At 29.7% G+C, this 21,660-nt stretch overlaps 2 protein-coding genes across 2 annotated transcripts; both read left to right on the top strand.

The window, feature by feature from the left end:
* Positions 1-351: 351 nt before the first annotated feature.
* Positions 352-1,228, top strand: LOC138342291 (ninja-family protein AFP3-like). The gene is made up of 3 exons (XM_069294633.1): positions 352-526; positions 600-665; positions 810-1,228. The coding sequence occupies exons 1-3, from the start codon at positions 442-444 to the stop codon at positions 1,064-1,066; spliced, it is 408 nt and encodes a 135-aa protein (XP_069150734.1). The 5' UTR covers positions 352-441; the 3' UTR covers positions 1,067-1,228.
* A 15,547-nt stretch (positions 1,229-16,775) lies between these two features.
* Positions 16,776-17,966, top strand: LOC101258909 (ninja-family protein AFP3-like). Its single transcript, XM_069294231.1, has 4 exons — positions 16,776-16,823; positions 16,955-17,173; positions 17,245-17,485; positions 17,599-17,966. The coding sequence occupies exons 1-4, from the start codon at positions 16,776-16,778 to the stop codon at positions 17,964-17,966; spliced, it is 876 nt and encodes a 291-aa protein (XP_069150332.1).
* Positions 17,967-21,660: the final 3,694 nt, after the last annotated feature.

The raw sequence follows: 21,660 nt of genomic DNA on the forward strand, positions 1-21,660 counted from the left end.
TGACACAATAATAATTTCAAACTCATGAAAAAGACATGTATTAGGCTTTAAACAAATTAAATTTGCTTTATTTACCCTAATAAATTCAGTAACGTTATAATATTTAATAAATTTGACCAATAAAATGAAGTAAAAAAATACATGTAACCTTTTTCTCTTTTTAAAATGGTAAGAAAAATTATAAAATGAATTTATAACTGACATGTGTCACTATTAAGTGGTTACCTCTTGGGATCAATTTCCAAAGTGTTTCATAAACCATGTGATCATGCTATCCTCTTCACGCTTTTTTTACCCTCCCACCCATAAATTATATCCTTTATAAGCTCCCTATGGCCTAACTTTTTCTCCACACTGAGACATTTGTGGATTTTTTCTTTTCCCAGTTTATAGTTTTTTAGTTCAAAATTCAATACTTTTCTTAGATTAGATTTTGCTAACATGGAGAAAGCTAAAGAAAAAATAGGAACTTCAAGGAATGTAGAGAATAAAAATATGAAGCTAAATTTAGGGCTTCCATTGAATGGTAATTTTGATGTTCACTTGAAAAAAAAATCATTTATGTGAATAACTGATAAAATATTTTTTGATGTTTCCAGGTGAATCGCAAGGATGTGTTGCTTCAAGTGTAGTTGAGGTCGAAATCCAACAACCACCTACTCAAGGTATCAAGATTTTACGAAATGATTATATATATCTAGTCAATTTTAATTTGTACCAAAATTATAGTGGGAAATAATTTATACTTTTACCTTTAGTTCACGATGTGAAATCATATTCAATTGAATAGAAATAACTTGTGTATTCAGAGGAAAATATTGCTAAAGAGAAGTTCGAAAACTTCATGCTCAACAATATGGCTAATGTCTACACAAAAGGTGAAGGACCAATAGGAAACAAGATTGAAGGACTTTTATACTCGTGTAAGGAGATAGATCAAGTAAAGATAGTGTGTCTTTGTCATGGTAATTTTCTAAATGCAGATGAATTTGTCAAACATGCTGGTGGAGGTGACGTAGTAAACCCTTTAGAACATATATTTATTGAAGGAAAACAAATTAAGTAGACTTAATATCGGTGTTATTTGATCCATTATTTTGTTGTTGTGCCGAATAATTCAATGGTTATTTCCCAAGAAGGAAGTAGGTTTTGTATCGTTGTTATTTCAGTTTTCTTTTTGTTGTTGTACTGACTAAAGTTCCTCAGCTATATTAAGGTTATTTTGCAGTCATCGGCTTCTTTTGCTGCCTATTTTTAAAAGTTTAATTCATCTTTCCTTTTGTTGTTGTACTGACTAAATTACAGTACCTCCCATTAGTTATATTAAGGTTATTTTCCAATCATTCAGATTGTTTTTTTTCTACTCGGTGCTTCTTTTTTAAAATCTTAATTAGAAGCAACTAATAGTTTCTAATCTACACAAATTACAAATATTTATCCCTTATTCTATTATTTTCAAATTCGATATCAAGCCACTAAACTAAATAATGCATTTAATTTCAACCTATTTGTAAAAAGCATTTCGCATGTTCCTCAACATGAGAAAGGAGAAGAGAGTTGTCTATGAGTGAATATCAAGAGGCTAATATCATTTATTTTTAAATCGACTAATTAATATTGTAAAAATGTCATTTTCTAATTATCTCTATTCGATTATGTGTAGTTTTGTTCTTCTCTTGTAAGAATTTGAAATATTAATGTGCTAATTAGGATTCGGGGTTAAACTTTTTAAAGGATTCTTTTGTTATTTTTTGACTACAAGTTTTCATTTCTTGCTAAACTTTGAAACACGTGATATAAGATGTTTTCTTAATGTGTTAGGATTCGCTATCAACTGCTAGCTTTAAGGTTTTCTACGTCTATTTCCCGAGTTAGAATATCTATTACCTTCTAAAGCTGACAATTATATGTTAATATATACGTTATCCCTCTTTGATTATGTATATTTTGGTTCTTCTGGTAAGAATTGTAGTATTCGTGTGTTAATTAAAATTTGGGGGTTAGCTTTTTAAAGGATTACTAAGTTATATTTTTAGTTAGAATATTAATTTTTTGATAAATCTTGAAAACCTTAGATTTTTTTAGTTGTTTTATTATGTGTTCGGTAGGTCTTAACTATTTTAGTTTTTTCTAAGTTTATTTGTAGAAGTTAAAATTTTCATTTCTTACTAAATCAAATAATTATTTGTTAATACATATATTATTAATTGCATATTGTGTTGTGCTGCTATTTTTTATTTTATTTTATGCATATGTCACTGATTTTTATATAAATATTCTTAAAATCGTCAAAATCTTACACAAAGTACTTCATCACAAATATTTTTTAAAAAAATTCATAACTTGGTGTGTCCATCATCTACTACCAAACACATAAAAAAGAACATATATAAGGTGTAAATTGAATTTTTTTTTTGAAAAGTCGGCCTCCAATGTATAAAATTAACGTAAATAAAGTGGTATTTGCAAATTAATTTAGAATTGTTTTGTAAGGAAATGACTCATAATTAATATATGTGTTATAAATAGGGAGGAGTATAAAAAAGGTCAAATAAGACTATTTAGGACATTTAATTATCATAAGAAATATGTTATAACAATTAACATATTAAATATTCATCAAAAGATATGTAGAATAAACTATATATATCCTTTTATCACCAGATATATGTATGTAGGTATATATTGACGCATCAAAATTTAATAAAATTTGTACTATTACAAACAAAAATGCATCTAAATATTTTACTCCAAATTAACTAATGGAATTTCTGTAACTATTCTAATAATGTTTGGTTATACTGAACCTTCTTCAGAAAAAAAATAACAAAATAAGTTTCACGTTCAAAAGTGTAATTTTAATATGTTTTTCAAGTGAATATTATTTTTCTAACTTACAAAGTTTTCACTTCTATTTTTTCTAAACCTAACTCGATTTCTAAATAGCGGTATATGTTTTATTTAAAAAGATTTCTTATTTTTTTTAAAAAAATATTATACTTTAATGGGATTCTTCATACTAGTACTCCCTCCTAAGACCACATATGCAAGTTCACCCTCATACAACTCATGTCACAAAGTTTTTCCCTCTCACGCTTAATTATAATTAAATTAGGAAACAACATTGATTTTCTTTTATAATTTAGTATCTCACTTGAACTACCATATCGATCTATTCTATATCTAAGTTACTTAAAAGAAAATTTGTTCCCCCCTAAAATTGAAATGAAAAAAAATAACAAAGAAAGTAACGCAAGTAAGGAAAATTTAAGTTTTAAAAAGCAATAAAAAATGAAAACTCTCCTTACCACAACCTCAAAGCATCACGACGACGATAGTCTGGTGGTGTTGATTTTTGTGGTTGTTTGTTAGTTGTTCAAATCTAAAAGTGCGGAACTCATTGGAACGTCATCAAAATCGGGATTGATCGATTTGAGCTTGCCGGAATACCTACAAAATAAGCTAAAAAAATAAAATTAAAAAGGGATAAGGAGAAAGGGTTTCATTCGATGTTTCTTGATGGTTGATTTGAGGTTTTGGGTGGCTGTTTTCTCTGGTGGTTTAGGTGGTTGTTTGGTGGCTACTAGTTTTTCAGAAAAGAAGAGAAAACACCGTTGTGGAGGTTGTGGTAATTGTAATATATACTTCTAATAGTTTATATAAGTTGATTTTTCAAAACAAGCTTAGGGAAAATTTATGTATTTTCCCTTAAAAAACAATAATGTCATTTCATCGAATAGAAGGTGGACAACTCGACGTTATTATAAAACTAAGTTCCAACATCTTTAGTCCTAATCATATTATTTGGCTAAAAGCTTTAGCAAATATAACTTATTTTAGAATTTAAAAAGATAAAAAAAAAATTATTAATTGTTTTCATGATCAATCATCATTATTTTTTTTAATCATAATAGCAATAATATATTCTATATAATTTTATAAAGTGAAGATTACTTTACCAGTGAAGTAGTATTAAGTGCATATATAGGAAAGGTAAAGTGATGATTTAGACTTGTATGATTTCATTTTATTTATATTGGGGTTAGGAAAGAAAATTGCAGAGTGAAGAATCGAATCTCTAGTGATAAAGTAAAATTTTAAATAACCAACCAACTGAATTGAGATAATAAGATTCCTCTAAACTTATTATGATTAATATTATCACATATTTTTATTTAAATGCATAAAAAAACCTTGATATAGAGATAATATGATAAAGTAGGACTTAAGCTTGGAACTTGTTTGATCAAACTATTATAATTTATTAATTTTTTTTTAAAAAAAAAATTTTTTTCTAGTATGTTTTCTAAAAAGGAAAATCTTATGTGAGAAAAAAATTGTTTTTGATCAACCAATTTAAAAAATACTTTTTGTAGCAACGAAAAAGTGTTTTGCTAAATTTTGAGAAGTGTTTTACCAAAAAACTTCGGTGAGAAACAATTAGTATGATGAGACATGTTTTTGAATTGTATGTTTATATTTAGAATATTAGTACAACTCTTGTTAATATTAATTATTATTGTTATTATTATAAGAATTCAGTCAACTGAATATATAAGAATTAAAATGGATGTGTTCAATGAAGATGACATGTAAGAAAGAATAAGTTGAGTACGGTACGAATCATAAAACATCAAACGAATCCAAAGTATTATTATTATTTTATTTGAACAAACTATAAGCATATGGGGTTTTGTTATTACTTCAATATATATATATATATATATATATATATATATATATATATATACACACTAGATTTAGGAACGTGCGTTGCACGTTTATCCCAAGATACTTCATATAAATTTCGTATCGTAAAATTTATCATTGTTTCGGTAGTGAGAGTCACATACATTTACATTTACAAGTGAGAGTTACATACATTTACAAGTTGATGGTAAGTTATGTATACTAATATGATGATTTACTATTTACTATTTAATATTAATATTTCATTTATTAAATAATTGATAAAATTTAAATGTACTGTGTAAACAAAACTGTAATCAAAGAATAAAATATATAAAAGAATTCAAATATACTAAATCTGTAATGGAAAATCATTATGACTAAGTATTAAAAAATTTATATGAAAATACACCATTCAATAAAATACATTCTTAATATAAAATTACAAATACAAAAAAAAAAATATCAAATATGGGAGCAAGTTTAGCATAAGGCTACCAACAAAAAATGCAAATTCATAATGTAAATTGAAGACATTCCTTTCCCTATTTTTAAAACATTCCTTTCCCTGTTTTTTATTGATAATGCAAATTGAAAAAAGCTATAGTAATAAACATTTAACCATTGACCATAAAAAAAAGAGTTAAAAGTTTTGGAAAAGAAGTTAACAAAAGCGACATTCAACTACATAAATGGAAGGGTCTTATTGTCACGACCCAAAAATGGACGTGATGGCACTCGTCTTATCCTACCAAGACAAGTCAGCCTAAAACTCAACAATTACAATAATATGCAGAATTTTTTTTCAATAAGCTAATTTATACCCCAAAACCTGGTTGTCACGTGTACAAGCATTTATAGTATTACAATTGATTCAAAAGATAAACTCAAGTCTCAAATGAACTTGTTTCTAGAATAGAACAAGATCATAATTATGGAGAAGAAAGTCTGCTGAGATGGAAACAGCTACCTCAAGAATCTCCAAGAAGCCTCGGAAAAGAAGAGAATGACAAGTACAACAAAAATTCACGCTCATAACCTACAAAAAATTGTAGAAGCAAGGGGTGAGTACCAAATCACACGGTACTCAGCAAGTAAACCTCTAAACACAAGCTAAGGGGATGAAATACGGGTATTCCTACCAACCCCAACCGAACCTCCACAACTATAACCTGCATCAAAATCAACCCAACCTAACAGCTCACAGTTTACATAGCACGTATCTCAACAACAACACTTAGACAAATTACATATCCTCAACAACAACACTTCAACAAACTATATATCCGCAATAACAAGCTCAATATTGATCAATCACAAGTTCCACAGAAAGGCAATCAGAAGATCAGCAAAACACGATATCAAGTTCACTGATGATAAGTATGTGCAATGCAATGGAATGCAATGTCAATTATAAGGATGCATGTCTGACCTAGTGATACACACCCGCTGTCTCTCAGTCCGGGACCCATGGGAGACATATCTGTCCATGCATCTGTCGCGGCGCACGACACGACCCCTCGATAATAGTAACCATCGCGCCGCGCGATACGTCCCTCGAAATATAGTATCCCATCGCGGCGCGCGATACGTCCCTCGAAATGATACATCCTCTTTAAATTCTCATTCTTTCTCAATGCACATAACACTTGTCACAACCATGTCTTAAAATAATGCAAATGACATGTTCACACAAATAAAGAGGATATGACCATTTTCATAACACAACAAAATTCACAACAACATCAACAATGATTCAAGAAGCCTTTCAAATCACTCTCCATTATCAACACATCACGCACAAGCAATTATTCAAATTACCTTTTATTACCCTCTTTTTTCATCATTAGAATTAATCAATGTACACAAATCAACTCAGTACCAAGTCTCGTTACTCCCAAGCATATACAACAAGAAAATACACGTATTCCATACACTTAATAATAGTTTAGAAATCACTTGCCTCAATCAATCACTTTCCCTTTCGTTGAACTTCCAACTCAAACAATCTATTCACATTAATAATCACAATAAGATTTTAAAACTAACAACAACTAACTCTATAATCAAGTTTCCAAGTTTCAAGCCTAGGATTAAGTTCCCAAATTATTTTCAATAGCATAATTCCAATGGTATTCACATAATACCCTACATCTAATGCTTAATATGTATCTTAATGTATCCAACTTCAATTTTTTCTTTATATATATATACATTAACTAAATTATAATTATTAAAATATGAGGCCACTGGTTACGAAACCAGTGACAAACAAACAAAGGAGGAAAACATATCCTATGCTGAGAGGAATACTATATATAATTAATTAAAAGCTATTCAACATCGCCAATCATTACGCCTCCAACATACAATTATTATGTCATACTTTCCCACTAATATTTTCTCTCCAAAGACACTGCTAACAACCATTTTTCCACAACTTATTTCTATAACAATAATATAATATGAGCATATCTAAAATTACCAATATAAGGATATAGATAAAATTTTCAAGTCTTGATTCAAATCAATAAATTAAATCTCATATTTCCTAAATTTCAAATCTAAAATTAAATCGTAACTTTTCAAACACTACAACCCCAATAATATAATATGCTTGTTACTTAATAACTTACACTAATATATCAAAAATATGAATCATAATTGGATAACTAAAAACAGTTTGTGAAACCAAAAATTAGGTTATAGCTACTTAACCTGAAAAATGAACCACTGTATAAAAATATAAAGCAAAATAATGAATCCATCATAATAATAACTTTACAACATGTGGCGATCATTACTATGGCCAGCAAGATCTTTATGTCCACGTATAGGTACCAAATTTGGTTTTGCATCATTCAAATTCTCAACTTTCTTTCGTAACCCATTATAATAATAAACTAATAATAATAATATAACCTCTATAATTCAATTTAGTGTTTCAAATGTTCTTAATTACCTGATGCAATTTAGCCGCCACTTTGATTGTGTGGGAGTTGTGACGTTCTCCTCGGAAAGTTATCCCTTTTCCTTTTTCCGTCAATATCTATTTCAAGTTTCAATATTAGGGTTTTTGTTCCTTATTTCTTCTTTTTTTTAAATAAAATAATTAGGTATTTAAAGTGGTAAATTTTATTAAGTAAAATTAATTATATGAAACAAATTGTATATGATTTTAATAAATGATTACTTTAACCCTTTAACTATCAATTAATTCAATTATCCACAATTACACATCAACTAATTAACTAAAGTCAATGAATAGTTCGAAATTATCAAAAATGAACTAGTGGGTCATTACATCATCCACCACTAAAAATCATGTTCGTCCTCGAACATAAAGAAGGAGAAGAAAGAATGACCATGTTGCAAAAAATTTGAATTATGAATCGGTTTTCATCATTCCAAATGAGCTCCTCCTTAATGTCATTCCATCAACATTAACTACTAAGAAACTATATTTTTGAATCAAATTTAGGAGAACCTACAAATCAGGAGTTATTACCAAACAAAAGACTAACACACGAATTCAATCTAAATTGAAACCCACTAAACCATAATACGAACATCAGGACTTATCTTTTCTCACCTAACTCAGATAACATCAAGAATCAACTCTTTCTACAACCACAAGTAAACTTGAATCAACCACTACATACTCATATTTCCCAGATCATCATAGATCTTATCAAGATTTCATTGTTACAACATAATCTTTCCACAATCTTTAACTATAAAAATTTGATCTTTAGACATAAAGTACTAACCAAAGGAGGATCAAACTTATCTAACTCCAAGAAGAACAAGATCAAGTAACCACTTAGCTATTGATACACCCAAGCTAACAAAACCTCTAACAACACTATCAAAATGCTAGATTAATAGCTATTATTGTAGATAACCTTTAAGAACGGTTGACTAGACCCAAAGTTCTCTTCATATGATCACACATATTCGGAAAGTGATCTCGATGATGAGATGAATATTAAGACTATCAGACACCATGGTAGAAATTATGTGAATTCTCCTAATCAAGGTTATGCGAGTCGAATCACTAGAATACTTTAATTATCCCAAACAACACCAAATCTTTCATAACTAAAATGACGAAGTCTAACCAAGGATGTCACCCTACCTTTAGGACAATCACAGAATCGGTACACTCGATCCACCACTAAGAATTCACCCATAGATGTGGAAACATAGGTAATATAAGCAGTGAATCATACTCCACATGCTCCTAACAACACTCCTATGTGCAACACTTTTAATACTAATAGAACATCATAGCCACATCAGCCATCTACTTTACTCTTAAACCGTTACTACTATCAAAGTCTTCTTAGCAATTACATTATCGCCTTCAAAAGTTTCAAACTATGGATCCCTCTATTTTCATGTAAGCACTTCATGATAAATATGGATCCCACCCAAGATTGATAACAATAATTCTTTCACATACAATATTTCAACTACCATTCCAAACCTTCACATACCTTATGCTAAAAGTTAGAGAAATTCTTAGTCACTCTAATAATCCTATACTATAAGCACATAATCTTTACTCATCATTAATGCATATATAACACATCATGAAATCCTAATCGTCCCATCAACAAAGTTATTTTGATCTACTCAAGTCCTCATTAATTATATAAAACTGTAGGTCCACGCTGTTTAACATAAATAAGTTATCTATCATAATTTGAACAATTTAGCTCCACATAAAAACACATGATCTTACACCCTCACTGTTTTTCACCCAAATCAAAACCCTATACTCATAAAAATTGCTGATAATTCATGGTAAGTCTATCCGAACAAATTCACATCCATAGTTATATTAGATCTTATATATGAAAATTCATACATCCTTCAACTTTGAACCAAGAGTCTATATGAGAGTTCTTATTCCTTCACTTCTCTTAAATTCTTCTCATAACACGAAATTTTGAGTATCTTGAACTCTTCAATACATCAACTCTTGTTTCTTTGGTTGACTCGCTTACCGATCTTATCCTTTGATCTACCACCCATGGTATTTTTATATTATCCTCGAAATCAAAATATTACGTGAAATCCCATTTAGGTATAACAATCAAAAGTAATCAAATTTACTATTCAAATTGTTTTTAAGTCCTTCAAAATGCTTCAAACTCAATGTGATATATCATTTCTTAACTTATCAATCCATACATTGACAAAAGCACGCTACCACAAACGTAAACTCACCATGAAAAACTTAAATTTTGAATCCAGACGTGAGACTCAATCCCTTTATCTATCAACATTAACTCATACCTTGAAATATTTTTTTTCCTTATGAATTCACGTATCTTAGCTTATCATTGGTTGTCTCTCTATCGATCTTATGATATGCTCCACTAAAAATTCAACCATACTTGTTATCAAACTCAAAATCACAAAAGAATTTATAATCATACTCGAGTTCAACATATGTACACTGCTTTCTCAAGTATTATCCAATAATTTTTTTTACCAATCTAATGAACTCGTGAAACTATTACCATAACTAAATCAAAAGGGATTAAATCACACATCTCTGAACCCAATTATCAATTCCTTTTAAGATACCTCTTTAGCCTTGTAATAAGAAAAAATATTCATGCTCTCACTTTTTTCTAAAAGCTAAACTACATCCCGCTATCCTTGTTATTATGACTTTAGCTATTTTCAATTCTATTAGAGCGACATCCCAACTCCTCATAAAATTTATCATAAAATCACACTACTTATCAAATAGTAGCAACCATAATTTTACATACTAAAAAGTCATCATTACCATACAAAACCCTTTTACCCAACAGACATTATTATATAATTGCATTGCAACCATGATTCATTAATAGAAAACCTTATTATCATCATGCCTAGTTAGCCCTTTCCATTACCACGAATTCAACCTCACCATCAACATGACATTTCAAACCTAGCTATGCTAATCATCCACGGGACTTACTCAATTTATACACATTTTCTTACTAAAAATCTCCAATTTCATTCACCCAAGTATACTCACTAAGACCCTTTTTTTTCACTAATAAACTTGTCATTCTGGTATCTATCCATTTTTTTTGGACCTTAAGACGAAATCACCAGTCCTCATTTAGAACTCTCGAGATACACTTGTTAACTTAACACATTAATACCGTATCAAAAATCCACCATTAAAATCTTCCTTATACACACGCTTAACCCATTCATTCATAGTAACAAGCTAGTTGGTTTCTCAAATTTGAATGCATCAAATCTTACTCTATGAGCATGTGATAAAATTGCTAATTTCTTAAATAGTTAGTATTAACACTTGACAATCAATGTATCTGTTTTCATATAACAGTAGTACCACATCGTGAAAAACTGTTAGATCCACCACTAGAACACATCATATCTACCGAAAAGTCCGTACCCAAATAGCCCACACATTTCTACGTATCGAATGACTTTAAAATATTATCAAATTCGCTCTCATATCTAGCCCAAGCTATGTGTATTCTTTCATAGGACAGGTCGATAACAAAAGTAATAAAATACATACTTCTAACCAAGTACCTATCAGTACCATTGGTATAGTCGTATCATGACCTTATTTGATATACACTCAATCTATGAAACCACAAAAGAGATTCTGACCTCAATTGGTGCAACATCATTCACTAAGCAACCCATTAATGTTATGAAAATTATATCAGCTATAATTTTTCTCAAGATTACACTATTCATTATCTAGTCAACTCATTAAACATTTAACTTCTTATTGTCAAACCACTCAAGATATTGCTTATACCACATAAGTACTATTTTTTTTTACTATAGTTACTAAACTTACTCAACCCCTTCAAATAGAATCACATATTCCTTTCATAAATATATTATTTCCACCTTAATATCAGATTTAATTAAAATCTAACCCATACACGACACACCAATTATTAATATGAGGAACTACGCACGAGTCATCACATAAATGAGAGTGAATGTAGTGAAGCGATAAGAATCAAAACGGCATCAAGTACGCACGATAGAGATCCAAGAAGTGAAGATTCTTCCTAAAAGTCACTATAGCCTCTCGAAGATAAGTACAGACGTCTCTGTACCTATCCTCAAGACTCTTTTTAGACTCGACTTGTATACACGTGAGACCTATGAACCTTGGGCTCTGATACCATTTTGGCACGACCCAAAAATGGACGTGATGGCACTCGTCTTATCCTACCAAGACAAGTCAGCCTAAAACTCAACAATTACAATAATATGCGGAATTTTTTTTTCAATAAGCTAATTTATACCCCAAAACCTGGTTGTCACGTGTACAAGCCTTTATAGTATTACAATTGATTCAAAAGATAAACTCAAGTCTCAAATGAACTTGTTTCTAGAATAGAACAAGATCATAATTATGGAGAAGAAAGTCTGCTGAGATGGAAATAGCTACCTCAAGAATCTCCAAGAAGCCTCGGAAAAGAAGAGAATAACAAGTACAACAAAAATTCACGCTCATAACCTACAAAAAATTGTAGAAGCAAGGGGTGAGTACCAAATCACACGGTACTCAGCAAGTAAACCTCTAAACACAAGCTAAGGGGATGAAATACGGGTATTCCTACCAACCCCAACCGAACCTCAACAACTATAACCTGCATTAAAATCAACCCAACCTAACAGCTCACAGTTTACATAGCACGTATCTCAACAACAACACTTAGACAAATTACATATCCTCAACAACAACACTTCAACAAACTATATATCCGCAATAACAAGCTCAATATTGATCAATCACAAGTTCCACAGAAAGGAAATCAGAAGATCAGCAAAACACGATATCAAGTTCACTAATGATAAGTATGTGTAATGCAATGGAATGCAATGTCAATTATAATGATGCATGTCTGACCTAGTGATATACACCCGCTGTCTCTCAGTCCGGGACCCATGGAAGACGTATCTGTCCATGCATCTGTCGCGGCGCACGACACGACCCCTCGATAATAGTAACCATCGCGGCGCGCGATACGTCCCTCGAAATATAGTATCCATCGCGGCGCGCGATACGTCCCTCGAAATGATACATCCTCTTTAAATTCTCATTCTTTCTCAATGCACATAACACTTGTCACAACCATGTCTTAAAATAATGCAAATGACATGTTCACACAAATAAAGAGGATATGACCATTTTCATAACACAACACAATTCACAACAACATCAACAATGATTCAAGAAGCCTTTCAAATCACTCTCCATTATCAACACATCACGCACAAGCAATTATAAACATTACCTTTTATTGCCCTCTTTTTTCATCATTAGAATTAATCAATGTGGACAAATCAACTCAGTACCAAGTCTCGTTACTCCCAAGCATATACTACAAGAAAATACACGTATTTCATACACTTAACAATTGTTTAGAAATCACTTGCCTCAATCAATCACTTTACCTTTCGTTGAACTTCCAACTCAAAGCAATCTATTCACATTAATAATCACAATAAGATTTTAAAACTAACAACAACCAACTCTATAATCAAGTTCCCAAGTTTCAAGCCTAGGATTAAGTTCTCAAATTATTTTCAATAGCATAATTCCAATGGTATTCACATAATACCCTACATCTAATGCTTAATATGTATCTTAATGTGTCCAACTTCAATTTTTTTTAATATATATATACATTAACTAAATTAAAATTATTAAAATATGAGGTCACTGGTTACGAGACCAGTGACAAACGAACAAAGGAGGAAAACATATCCTTTGCTGAGAGGAATACTATATATAATTAATTAAAAGATATTTAACATGGCCAATCATTACGCCTCCAACATACAATTATTATGCCATACTTTCCCACTAATATTTTCTCTCCAAAGACACTGCTAACAACCATTTTTCCACAACTTATTTCTATAATAATAATATAATATGAGCATATCTAAAATTACCAATATAAGTATATAGATAAAATTTTCAAGTCTTGATTCCAATCAATAAATTAAATCTCATATTTCTTAAATTTCAAATCTAAAATTAAATCGTAACTTTTCAAACACTACAACCCCAATAATATAATATACTTGTTACTTAATAACTTACACTAATATATCAAAAATATGAATCATAATTGGATAACTAAAAACAGTTTGTGAAACCAAAAATTAGGTTATAGCTACTTAACCTGAACAATGAATCATATACAAAGCAAAATAATCAATCCGTCATAATAATAACTTTACAACATGTGGCAATCATTACTATGGCCAGCAAGATCTTTATGTCCACGTATAGGTACCAAATTTGGTTTTGCATCATGCAAATTCTCAACTTTCTTTCCTAACCCATTATAATAATAAACTAATAATAATAATAATATAACCTCTATAATTCATTTTAGTGTTTCAAATGTTCTTAATTACCTGATGCAATTTAGCCGCCACTTTGATTGTGTGGGAGTTGTGACGTTCTCCTCGGAAAGTTATCCCTTTTCCTTTTTCCGTCAATATCTATTTCAAGTTTCAATATTAGGGTTTTTGGCCCTTATTTCTTTTTTTTAAATAAAATAATTAGGTATTTAAAGTGGTAAATTTTATTAACTAAAATTAATTATATGAAACAAATTGTATATGATTTTAATAAATGATCACTTTAACCCTTTAACTATCAATTAATTCAATTATCCACAATTACACATTAACTAATTAACTAAAGTCAATGAATAGTTCGAAATTATCAAAAATGAACTAGTGGGTCATTACACTTATCATAGTTCTAGTCTCGGCAAATTAGAAAAACAAATGCACCAAACTCCGATATTGTAGTAATTGAAGTGTTATTCATCTCTATAATCACATTACGCCTTGTAATCTTGACAGGTCTTCCACACACAAAAATTGTATCACGTATAAATCTTTCTATGAAAATACTATTAGAAAATTTTCATAGAAAGATTTTTATTTATAGGGAAAAAATATAGTTTTGGAATATGAAGATTCACTTACAAAGTTGAAAGGTCAAGTATTATTACAAATTAAAGACAAATATTAATTAAAAATATAAATTAATTTGAAAGATGAAACACATACATGTATCTATTCAAAGGGATAACTCTTAATTTTTATTTTTGTTCTATTTAATTTACTCACATGTGTATACCAATTAAATAAATATATTATAGAAATTCTACTATTTACTATTTAATTAATTATTTATTTAATAACATTTGAATTTAGCATAAGGGTAAAATTGTAATTCAACTTTTCTACTTTAGAGCTTCCCACTTATAATAATAATAATAATAATTATTATTATTATTATTATTATTATTATTATTATTATTATAATTATAATATATATATATATATATATATATTATAATAATAATAATAATAATAATAATAATTATAATTATAATATATATATATATATATATATATATATATATATATATATATATATATATATATATATATATATATATATATATATATATATATATATATATACACACACACATAAACATAAAATCATATTGTACTTTTTTTTGTTGTTGTTTTCTCATTATTCAAATATCAAAATGAAAGAGTACTAATGAAACAAATGTTTTGAATAATTGATATTTTGTTTTTTACACATATGTTTTGAATTTTTCTTTTTTGATTTATCAGAAATAGTTTTGTATCACGTAAATATAAAATTAAGTTTCCTGTGTATTATATCCTTCTCGAAATACTTATGAAAACATTAAATATGTTGCTATTTAAGTCGAAATATATGAATTAAGAAATTCACATCACGAAGATAGATGGATTCGCTTGGTGATTCACTTGCCTCAATTAAAAGTGACTCATTGTGTTGGATTTTATTATGAACACCAAACACTTAACTGAATATTCTCAATTGGTTTAGAACATTGAACTGATCATTAACAGAGCTTATAATAATGAACTTATTTCATCGTCTTCTTTTTCTAATATTTTTAAAAAGAAATAAGCCCAATGATCAGCTGTTCAATATTTATCTATATATATATATATTAAGTTAGTATTATACGCGTTGATAATATTATTATATGTATTGATACAATATCATAACATTAGTGATCTCCAACAGAGAAGAAAGAATAACTTAAAAAATGTAGATAACAAACAAAACAGAAAAAAGCTTAAATTAAGCCTAATACAATTAGTGGTTTTCAGAAGAGACCAACGAAAAATTAAAAATGACAGAAACTCGTAGTCATAAAATCATTATTTTGATATTCAAAAATCAATCAAAACACTTATACTTTTTTTCTTAAAACTAAAAAATATAACTCAGATGATTGTCTACTTGTTAACTCAAAATCACTGTGGTTAATAAATATATTTGTTTTTGTCTCCTACCCAGTGTTTCAAGTCCATATCAGAGCTCCAACTAAATTTTGAGTAAACATTATTTTTTATATTTAATTAATCTGTGAAGTAGTAAAAAAACCTCAAAAATAATGTTAACTATAAAGAAAAAAAATGAACAATCCTCTTACATTTTATACTATGAAATTTTTTTAAAAAAAATTAATTCCGTGAGTTTAAATAATTGGATGATATAACTTTTAATAAAATTTTCCCTAAGATAATATAACATCTATAATAAAATTTTCCCAAAAAAATACTTTCAGAAATGCATAAATAATAATTTTCATATCCGTAGTGTGAAAGTGAAAACTTTTCACAAATTTTCATGCAGTGATTTTTCAGACACGTGTAAAGTTTGATTTTGTTTCTCAATAGATAATTACAACGGACAATATTTTTGAATCAAATCCCAAAGTCCCTCCTTAAACCACGTAGCAAGGGGCTATTTTGTTATTTTTCACTTAACCCACAGAAATAATATTCCTTCACAATTTTTCCACTTTCATACTTGATTTGTTTTCCTTTATAACCTCCTACACATCTGAAGGTTTCTTCCATCATTCATCATTGAAAATCAACTTCATACTTTTATAGAGTTTTTTTCCTATTAAGTTTGTTTAGTTTGAAATTCAATAGCTTTGTCGATTCTTTCAGCTTTTGCTAAAATGGAGAAAGCTAATCCTCAAGACAAAGGAAAAAGGATTGTAGAGGATGTAAGTGTAGACTTAACATTAGAGCTTCCGATGGAGACTCAAATGGAGTATTGGAGGCAAAGGAATTTGTTGCCACCTATGGATACTGAAATGGAGTGGAGGCAACAAAATTATCCATTTTCTGTGACCAGACGTCTTCTTTGCCGAGGGATACTGAAATCGAGTGGAGGCAAAGGTTGGAGGCTGAAATGACTTGGAGTCGAAGAATGGATACTGAAATCGAGTCGAGGAAAAGGTTAGAGGCTGAAATGGATTGGAGGCGAAGAATGGAGACTGAAATTGAGTGCAGGCGTAGAATGGAGACTGAGATGGAATGGAGGCAAATCAGTGGTACATTTTCTGTGACGAGGGCAACTTCCATGCCGCCAATGGAGACTCAAACAGAATGGGGAAAAATGAGTGATCCATTTTCTGTTAATAGGACGGCTTCGTTGCCTCCAATGGAGACTGGGATGGACTGGAAGAAAGGATGGACCTCCAGACACAGATGCGCGGGGACACGCAGCAGAATAGATGGGATAAACTAAAGAATGTTATAGTTGTTGAGGAAAATGAAGGGAATGGAACCTCTTCTTTGCCGTCACCTGGTGGATCTGAATCTGTAGGAAGTTTTGGTTCATCTGGAACTAGTTCTGAAACTCAACAACACCTACCTAATCAAGGTGATCGAAAATTCAATTGAGTTGTTCCATTTAATTAATTTCTCCATTTTCATTATTTTTTGTTCAGTTAATTTTCTTTTGTCTAAAACTAAGAAATAGTTTTTTTCCTTCAGTTGATGGAACTTTCATTGAAGGTGCATCTAGTAGTTCTAATGAGATACCTCCAGTTAGTGGCACATTGGAGCAAATGCAGCATCTGGTATTAGCAGCCATTGAAGCTACTAATGAGCAATCACCCCACTTTTCGGGAAAAGAGGGACTCAGAAATTTCTTGCTCAAAATGCCTGGTGTTTTCACTAAAGGTGATGGACCAAATGGAAAGAAGACTGAAGGATTTTTATACGCGTATAAGAGGGGAGGAGAAGTGAAGATTGTTTGTATTTTTCATGGTTATTTTCTGACACCAACCAAATTTGTTAAACATGCTGGTGGAGGTGCTGTTGAAAACCCTTTAAGGCTTCTAACTGTCGATCCTAATTAATTAAGCTTTGTAGTGACAATGGCTATTGCCCAAATAACTGTATTAGGTTTAATATCGTTGTTATGTAATTTTTCTTTTGTTGTTGCACCGAATGACTTCAATGACTATTTTTTCCAAAAAGGCATTAGCTTTGATATTGTTGTTGTTATTTTTCTTTTTGTTGTTTTACAGGAATAAGTTCCTCCTATCTAAGATAATAAAGTTTTTTTCGGGCATACCGCTTGTTTTGTTATGCTATGCATCACCATTTTTGGCATATGGAAGCAACAAACAGTTTCTATTCAACAAAATATTTCTGACACCAGGCAAGCCTTAGCTTGTCGTTCTCTTTTAGAATAGGAGATGAATTACTCCCTCTATTTAAAAAAGAGTGATCTAATTTTATTTGATGTGAAATTTAAGAAATAAAATATATTTTTTAATTTTGTGATCCAATGACATGGGCTTTCTTTTAGAAGATTTTGTCTTGCTTTGATAACAATGATCAGGGTTATCAGTACATCTTCTTGAAAGAACTGACACAGATAGTTATTTAAATTTGTTGTTTTTGATGGTATTGATAATGACTTAACACTCACTCGAACTTTCTAACATTTTATGTTAGAATAATGATAGCGTGCATATAGAATAGTCATCATTGTTAACGGCTAAAACATTTCATTTTGGACACCCTAGACAACAATTAAGTGTGAAAGATAAATTGTTTGGTGACTTTAACTTTTTCCTATTTAGGGTTCAAACGGACTCAAAATTGCTAGTCTTGAGAAATAATTTAAGCGAGTCAATTTAATATCATATTATTTGTTTTATTTTATAATTTATTTTTTGAAATAGGAAAAAGTATCAAATACAATTTTTACTTTCATTTATTTGTATGTGTTATTAGTATTTGATATGCTATCCAGGAAAAAAATTGTGGTTAATGAACTAGACAAATATAAACGTAACTTAAGATTTCCCTCCAACGCCTGATTTCACATTAAGTTATCATTATAATTGCTTTTCATTTTGTATAATTGGTTATGATTTTTAATATTTATGTGTTAATTAAGGATTTAAGGTTTGTGCAGTTTAACTTTTTAAAGGGGTTTAAAGCTAGTTTTCAATTTAAAGAGTGATCAATTCTTGTTTATTGTTGAAGCACGTATCGAAACACCTAATATTAGTTGTTTTCCTTATAAAAACCCCCAAAAAAGCCTACACCAAATTCACTACAACAAAAATGATCATTAGCGGTATTTAATTCTTAATTGCCGCTAAGTATATATTTTTAGCGACAATTTTCACTCTTTACATATGTCCCTAAAGCCTGTAGCGACGACATTGGTTCTAATGGTACTTAACTAATGCCGGTAAAGACGTTAGCACTCTTTATTAGTGTCAATATTTTAAATCACTAAAAGTTATTTTTGTTGTAGTGATTCTAAGTTTATTTTTTGAGTTAGACTTTTATATTTTGTTAAGTCTGATAATATTTTTGTTAATATATAATGTATAATGTTAGTTGTACATGCTTGGGGTATCACAAGCGAATGATTTTTGCTTTTTTAAAAAGAGTGTATATTGGGTTGGATGTTATATCTTGTTAATTTTTGGGCATGCATGTTGTTCGTGTACCACAAACGTCAATAAGTAAAAATCTTTATAAAGTTAAATAAATATTATTTTAAAATGTAATACCAACTTAACCTCAGTGAATTCACCTTATTATTTTCTTCCTTAATAAATAAAGATGAAATTATAATATTATATTATTAGATCGATCTTGTGTATAACTTTTATGCAACGAACCAAACCTTCCAAATATAATTTATAAAAAAACACAAAACTGTCGAATGAAATGAATTTGATTCACGTAAATATAAGGTAATCAAACTTACTCATTGTAGGTCAATGTAGAAGTCATACTTGATATTTCTAACATTATGAATTCATCTTCCTCAAAATTCTTTTCGGTGTTCTTGAATAAAGGGAAGATGTCAAACTTGCAATACACTTTATTGTTACTCTCCGGTCATAGCCTAATTTGAAAAAATGTATAAATGATCAAAATCTTACAAACAAATAATAGAAGATGGAAAATGAGGGGAAAAGAAGGAACTTTACCATAGGAGAACGTAGAACTCCAAGTGGAAGAACCCAAGATGACAAATTCGTATTTGGTAATGGTATATATTTATTAAGCTGCTACTCTTCATGTTCTTTAGTTTAAGATTAAAAGGGAGAAAATGTTAATTCATGTACTTACTTAAGAAAAATATTCATCTAGGCCTAGATTTAATTGTGTATTCCAAAAAGCTCAAATATTTGAAATTAAAAAAATGTTATTAGTAGTAGATGATAATGGTAAAATATATATCATTTTATTACTTTTTGTTGTATATATAATATACATATCGAAAAGCTGGTATATGTTTCTAATGTTAGATTTAGTTCCCTTTTATGCATGTGCCATGTGTGTCTTTTAATATACCTCTTGGATCCTCCGCTCTTTTATTTGACAAATCTATACACTTTCTGATCTCTTAATTTATATAAATTCTAAATTCTAAATCCTAAACACGCGTCTTCCATTTCAACATAGGTAACTTACAATCCAAGCTCGCCGGTTGGAAAACAAAATTTCTAAACATGGCGAGAAGAACCACCCTAGCTGAAATGTCCCCTAATAACATTCCGACTTGCATGATGCCACCGGCCTTGTATGAATGCATATGTTCATCTTCTTCCTCCGCCTCAAATCTCTAAATCAAATAATAGGAATTTAAGTTGGATTTAAATACGTAACTTGAAATCTTAAGTAAGAATATTTTAAATTAGTTAATTTCAAATCCTAAGATATAAATGAAATAACTTTAACACATTATTTATCAAATTTAACAAGCAATCCTAATTTTGAAACCCTTAAACTAATTAACTCCTACGCCATTAACACAAAATCATTGTGGCCAATTTATGAGAATTTGTTAAACAAGATATATTTATCATATTTTCTAGTCTTTATTGTGTGAATTTTTGAGAATTTTTTCATAATTTAAAATAAGTGAATTGTTCGAAGTTTAAGAGAATTATTCGGACATTTTTCATATTTATCCTTCATTTAATGAGGCTCTTAACTACTTCACATTTTATAGGAGAAAAGTTTGAAAATAGTCTAAATAACAATAGTGGAAAGTAGCATTTTAATTAGTTATGTACTAAACTATTTTTCTTTAAAATGTGTCGTATTTTAACAATTCACTTAAGTTACTGTACTAGAGGAAGTATTAAGTTGAAAAAACTAAGGACAGATGTCATCGAATCGGATGTGAACAAATTTCAATTCGTTCTTAGAGTTCAAAAATTCAAGCGTTGGCAAGTCAACTCTAGATTCATTAGTACCGATTTTAGGGGATTGCTAAGAGGTATGCCAACTCGTTGGATGAGTAGTTCTTCCCATTCCAATCGAGTAAGTCCACCACCATAAATGCCATAATTGGGTCGATGACCTGAGTCTGGCAGATGTAAAGATGGCTAGAGAGGAGACGGGAAAGGTAGCAAGGAGTGAATCAGCTCAAACATTCACACCTTATTAACTAATTCTTCTTGTTATAGTTTGAAATAACTATACATTGTCTCATAAATTAATAATTTAATATCAGGCCTCAAATTAAATATACCTAGATACATGTATTTTTGCTCTCAGATATATTCT

Source organism: Solanum lycopersicum, chromosome 2 (assembly GCF_036512215.1).
Source record: "Solanum lycopersicum chromosome 2, SLM_r2.1".
Classification (NCBI taxonomy): Eukaryota; Viridiplantae; Streptophyta; class Magnoliopsida; order Solanales; family Solanaceae; genus Solanum; species Solanum lycopersicum.

What these genes read in the sequence shown, in the direction of transcription:
- LOC138342291 (XM_069294633.1), top strand. Translation starts at nt 442, where the DNA reads ATGGAGAAAGCTAAAGAAAAAATAGGAACTTCAAGGAATGTAGAGAAT. An exon ending in TTTAGGGCTTCCATTGAATG is followed by an intron (nt 527 to 599) that starts GTAATTTTGATG and finishes TGATGTTTCCAG; the next exon opens with GTGAATCGCAAGGATGTGTT. An exon ending in CCAACAACCACCTACTCAAG is followed by an intron (nt 666 to 809) that starts GTATCAAGATTT and finishes TTGTGTATTCAG; the next exon opens with AGGAAAATATTGCTAAAGAG.
- LOC101258909 (XM_069294231.1), top strand. Translation starts at nt 16,776, where the DNA reads ATGGAGAAAGCTAATCCTCAAGACAAAGGAAAAAGGATTGTAGAGGAT. An exon ending in GTACATTTTCTGTGACGAGG is followed by an intron (nt 17,174 to 17,244) that starts GCAACTTCCATG and finishes TTCTGTTAATAG; the next exon opens with GACGGCTTCGTTGCCTCCAA. An exon ending in ACAACACCTACCTAATCAAG is followed by an intron (nt 17,486 to 17,598) that starts GTGATCGAAAAT and finishes TTTTTCCTTCAG; the next exon opens with TTGATGGAACTTTCATTGAA.